Source organism: Quercus suber, unplaced genomic scaffold (assembly GCF_002906115.3).
Source record: "Quercus suber isolate HL8 unplaced genomic scaffold, Cork oak 2.0 scaffold_214, whole genome shotgun sequence".
NCBI classification, from domain to species: Eukaryota; Viridiplantae; Streptophyta; class Magnoliopsida; order Fagales; family Fagaceae; genus Quercus; species Quercus suber.
This window is the reverse complement of record NW_027069672.1, coordinates 8,226-14,327: the sequence shown is the minus strand read 5'-3', so window position 1 is coordinate 14,327 and position 6,102 is coordinate 8,226. Positions and strand designations below refer to the sequence as shown.

At 33.7% G+C, this 6,102-nt stretch overlaps 1 protein-coding gene across 1 annotated transcript; it reads right to left on the bottom strand.

Annotated features, from left to right (window-relative positions):
* Positions 1–403: 403 nt before the first annotated feature.
* Positions 404–2,766, bottom strand: LOC112022393 (subtilisin-like protease SBT4.3). The gene is made up of 6 exons (XM_065779592.1): positions 2,558–2,766; positions 2,377–2,471; positions 2,201–2,292; positions 1,861–2,107; positions 599–1,046; positions 404–451 (listed from the first exon to the last, which is right to left on the bottom strand). The coding sequence occupies exons 1-6, from the start codon at positions 2,651–2,653 to the stop codon at positions 404–406; spliced, it is 1,026 nt and encodes a 341-aa protein (XP_065635664.1). The 5' UTR covers positions 2,654–2,766.
* Positions 2,767–6,102: the final 3,336 nt, after the last annotated feature.

The following is a 6,102-nucleotide window of genomic DNA, read 5'->3' as shown; positions in this document are numbered from 1 at the left end:
CATGCAAATACAAAACGCAGCCATAATTTTGTCAAACGCTACCAAAAGAACCTGTCAGACACACAATTTTCAAATTTACTCCTGTCACACACACAATTAACCAAATTTTCTCAAACCTGTCACAATTGTAATTTTCAATACAACAACAACAACATACACATGCTAGTTCTAATTGTAATTTTCAATACAACAACAAAATACAACACCAACAACATCATCAAGTTCAATACATGACTATCATCATCAAGTTCAATACAACACCAACATTGACTATCTCATCAAGTTCAATACAACACATGTGAAATCAACAAAAAAGCTAGTAGCATCCACAGTAGCACTGTGAACTGAACAAAAGCAATACAATTTGAATGATGATAGTGTCCCGGGAGCCTCGGCGTTGAACCTATGCAAGGAAATAGTTCTTGAGCACATCTCCCCGTTCATCCTCAGACTACCATGCATAAAATATATAATTAGAACTAGCAATTGTCAATTTCAAAAACTATAAATGGTCAGTTTCTCACCCATCATTATATAATCAAAAAATGAGAAATGTTATCAAACAAAAACGTAGCCGCAACCAAGAAAGCGAGCAAACTTGTTTCCTACGTAACACACTGCAAACAAAAACGTGTATAGAACNTCCATAGGTAGGACCTCGATTGCCTGCAGACTGAGAAGTTAATATCCCCTTCTGCATTGCATGAAAAGCACCAATTGCTATGGAATCGCTAAAGAAATCAGTAGCTTGTCCGGCTCCTACTGAAATTGAAATGATGTCAACTCCATCAGCAATTGCATCATCAAAAGCAGCCAAGATATCTACATCAGTACAGTCGTCCGGTTGGCAGATTTTATATGTTGCAATCCTGGCACTGGGAACCCCTCCTTTTGCGGTACCTTGTGCCAGTCCAAAAAAGCTAACATTGTTTACTATGTTCCCTGCTGCTGTAGAGGCAGTGTGAGATCCATGACCATCTTCGTCCCTTGCAGACTGAGTATTATTCGGTCGTGAGCCGCCGTAATATCGAGCTCCAATTATCTTGCTGTAACATGACAATTATATTATCAATGATGATTTTCACTTGTTCTAGTCGTTTGCATATCCATGTCAAGTATGATACTACTGCCCTTCATAAAAGTATTCATAGATCTAACATTAATTTTCTAAAGAAGTTTCATTTTAAACCCTATAATTTAAGCATGTAGCTGTCCTTATAATGATAAAAGTAATAAGTTTAACTGTAATGTTTGAAAATATAACATATTAAATCTCATACTATTTTGGTGGAGTTTATTTTGTATAGGTTCCGTATGAGTTGAGGGATTAATTTGTTATTTATTTATTTATTTTTTTAAGATTGAAATTAATTTGCTATATCCCTTTAACATATATAAGATACAATAGACGCAGTGAAAAGCATTAAATAGACAATTAGGTTTTTTAGAATGTATCTTGTAGAACAAGAACAAAGTTTGTGTACAAACTAGTTTGCAGGCAATAACTACGAACTCTCATATATATCTTTTTATTAGATGTGAATTTTTATAAATTTACTATTGGATCATATTTATTATAATATCCTTATTGCTTGCAAAATTTTGAGAATAGTATGTCATCAATCAAATATTTAAATTTCAAATTTTTGTAATCTTAAATTATGTATAAAAAAACAAATTTATGGATTGAATAGAAAATAACTTCTGATTTGCACAGAATTTAACATGCGTGTTAAGAAAAAAAAAAAACACATATTCTAACCACTAAAATTTCAAAATATATAGTTGTGTTAATTTTTTGTGTGGAAGCTTTTAGGCAAAGTTTGTTCGCAAAACAATAATCTAAGTGTAAAACATTACTTGTTGCATGTGAAATTTTGGCCGCCTTCACAAACACCCTTCCACTTGCTGGGAGGAGGACCAAAACCTTTATCATTAAAGCTTTCTGATTCAGGCCAAATTCCAGTATCTAGAACTCCGATTATGATATCACTCTCAGCTTGGGCATTCCGCGTGGCACTTTCTTGTAAACCTATGAAGTCCCATGATCTTGTTGTGTGAAGTTGAAGAGTTTTGCTTGGAAAAACGGAGATGACACCTTCCATATCTGCATATCATAGTTATTATCTTGACAATAATGTAATATAATGTGTGTGTAACTATTTTGACAATGATGAAGTCTAAATCTTGCAGCACTCACTAGAAAGCCTTTGCTTTTCGATATCCGTGAGCTTTGCGACAAATCCATTGAAACTCCTAGTGTAACTTCTGATGTATGATGTTTCTACAAAACTACACATAGACACACAAAAGAGAAATGATGAATAAAATTGCTTATCGATAATTTAGGTAAGCTTGAAAAATAAGAAATATTACCTGTCCAGCTGAGCGGTTTGCCGTAGCATACTTTGGTGGTGAGACAATGGTGAGTATTGCCCCTCTGGAAGTGAACCCATGTACACAATGTGAGCCTGCATTATCATCAAAAGGAGTAACTAACTAGACATCTCAAATAAAAGAGAAGACTGAATTTCCAGAAATGTGAATGATCAGTCACCTTTTTTTCTTCAGTGCTGGCCCCGCACAGCATGCTCATGGTGATTATGAATATGGTGAAAACGTAATAAAACATTAGAGAAGCTTGGTTTGCCATTGTTCCGATTCTACAAAATTGAAGATTGGTGACTAGCGTTTTTTTACCAGGATTGAGTTTTTAAAGTCCCTCTCTATTAAACATTCAGGTCTATGTTGCTTGATATGAAATGCATAGTTAGAAATACATCTAGCAATTATGTTTTATTTATACTATTCATTTAGGTTTTATTTTTAGTATTCAATGTGCATGCTCCTATATATACGTGGGCAATGCTGGCTGCAGGTCACAAAAATAAGAAAATGCTTTTTATAGATTTGACCAAGAACACTGGCATGGTCAATTCATTACAAAAATTTCTATTTATCTTAGAATAATATCCTTATATTTTTTAGTTTATACAACCACTTTTTTAAACATCACCAATTAAAAAGGTGAATTGAGAAATGAATAATATCCGCATGTACACATGAAAGTAGCTGCGTAAATTAACTTGGGCACTATATTTGCAGACAAAATATGCATAATTTTAGACAAATTGACGTGGATGATTTTTTTGTTTGGTTGACTAAAATTTTGCATTTATGCCATTCTACGTTGTATGACCAAGTTCTCTAAGATATCTATATTTTTCTTTAAAACCAGGAAAGCTTCTACAATCACAACAATGTATGGGCCACGATGACACTTCACAAAATTATATTATAGGTTATGGTGTAGAAAGAAGTTATTAGATTTGTGTTTTTGTCTCATGTTGAAAGCTTCCCAAAAATTTTGAGGGTTTATAAAGTAACATAAATACTAAGATATAATTAAATTATATATTGAGAATATCTATGGGCATGTAACTCTAAAACACAAACGTGCAAATTGTGACTCACTTAGTACTTCTATGTGTGGTACGATAATAGTAGTGCCAAAAGCAATATAGCTCAATTGGTACTTTTTAATATTTCTAACAAAGTCATGAAGAGTGATAGGCCAAGAATGTATTGATCTCTTGTGACGAATTAATTGATTAATTTAGTCAAGTGAAATTAATTAGAGTCAATTACATGCAATGAACGTGCTAACACAAACAAATCACCAAGTAAACATGCAATGGAAATTAAATTTGACACGAGTGATTTGTTTATGAATGAGAAAAACCATCGAGGCAAAACCCCACTGGGTGATTTTAAGGTCTCTACTCTCGAGAATCCACTATTATCACAACAAGTGTTTACAAGTAAAGGAATCTCAACACTTTATACCAACCTACAGTTGAACCCTTATCCTAATATCCAATTGGACTTGTTCTGTAGTGACAATCTCTCCTTTTAATGCAAGGCTCCCTGTACGTGATTAACCAATCTGATGCGCGGATCCTAGTACTCGGCTTACTCCTTTGCACGAATCCAAGTATGTGACTAACTCCACAGCAACCATTTGATTGTTGTAGTTGATTTGTAGTAGTTTCAAATAGAAACATCAATAAGATCTTCAATGTTGGTGCAAGAGACTTTGCTTGGTTACAGAACCCAAAAGCATACAAGAAACGCAGCAAGAACTCTTTCTTCGGTAGGAGGAGGCTGGGGTTTCAAAAAGAAAACCTTATGAAGCTCTCTAAGGTTAGGTTATTCTTTTTCCACCTCCTTTAAATTGGAGCTTAATGGGCTCTTCTATTCCAAATAGGTTTACACAAACCTTGGGTTTTCCTAGTCAATAAAGATTATACAAACCCATAAACAAATAGTCTTTTAGAATAAAAACGTTGCTGGCTATAGACTGAATCCTGTAAGCTCGATAGATCGAGACATCTGTCGAGCTTTAATGAATCTCGATTGATCGAGCTTCTGTCGAGGAGGTATCGAGACCTGTAGATTACACTTTTCTTGAGTAGTTCTTAAGTAGTTTTCATGTCTTCAATTTAACCACTTGTAATGATCATCTTAAACCTATTTAGATTTACCCAAATATAAGTAAAGTACATTTTGTCAAAAAATATGCCAATTACTTACAAAATATGTCCTCAACAATCTCCCCCTTTAGCAATCTGTGACAAAACCACAAGAGTACATTGAATGTCCCAAATTACATTCTACTCAAAATTATAGAATAAATAAGCCTAGTCTAAAAGATCTTAACCTTGAAAGTTGCTGCAAGAAGAAGGTTCGGAGTCTTGAGTCAGCTATAACTTGTCTTTCCTGAAAGGCACTAAACAAAATACATTAAGGTACCATGTGGAAAATAATGACAAGTTAAATAAACAAGAAACAAGTGTATAAAGAGAGAAAAGAAACAACACATGTGAGAAAAAGAGTGAAACACATACATCATCATAAAATATAGAAACAACACATGATGTATGTAAATGGTTACAAAACCAAAAGATATACAACACAAAATATATATCAATATCAAAGAGTAGCAAACTAACTCTCCCCCTAAGTTAGTTACATCAAAAACTTTTTTTTCTTTTAACATGAAATTCTCCCCCTAAGTCTATTATTACCCCTGAGGAAAGACATTCAATTCTCAAATTTCTCTCCCTTTTTGACACGATTGTCAAATGGCATAAAAAGCGGAAATACTTGACCAAAGTTGACAGAAAACTAATATAGAGGGAACAAGGAGAACAATGAACCATAGACCTACAAGAAAAAGAAAAACAAGATGCTATGGACACAAAGATAAGAGAAACATGCAAACCATGTGAAAAACAATGCATGCAGGATCTCGATGGATTGAGAGGTGTCGAGTAGCTATCGAGCAGACCTCGACGGATTGAACAGCTATTGAGAAGCTATTGAGGAGACAGAAACTTTCTTGATGGATCAAGAAGTTATCAAGATTGCGATAAAAAGAAGCTGAAGAGCTCGATAGATAGCCTAACTGTCAAGAGGTGTCGAGGAGCTGTCGACATTGCTTAAAAATAGTTTTCCAAGAAGAGAAAAACACAAATATGAATGTAATCAAGTATGCTACTCAACCAAAGATCCAAACAACATTTTAAGCTCTTAACAATATCTCTTAACATGAAAAATGTCAAGCATTTAGATCCAAAACCCACATACACACTAAACAAGTCTAACCAATTTTATATTTCAAAAACAAGTTAAGACAATTTAGTGAGCATACATTAACACACGTATTCCTTGTGATGGACAAATCACATTCTACTTGCACATGTATCAAAAATAGTAAAGAATATTGCGTGTTGTGTGTGAAAAACATCGCAAAATTGCACAAGTGTTTACATATTATGACTATTTGAGATATGAGAAAATCACTTTAACTCACACACAATCATAATTGTTTGATGGGGACTATCACTTTCGAGGTACATCTTATAACTCTCACATCTCCTAGAATACATGCTTGCAATCATATATAAAGTATTTTATTCTTTATGTTTTTTATTTTTCTTTACATATTTTTCTTTTAATAAGAATATCAAGCATGAGCATATAGAAGAAAGAAAAGAAATACCCAATGATGCTAAGCATTTGACATTGCACTTTTGATAT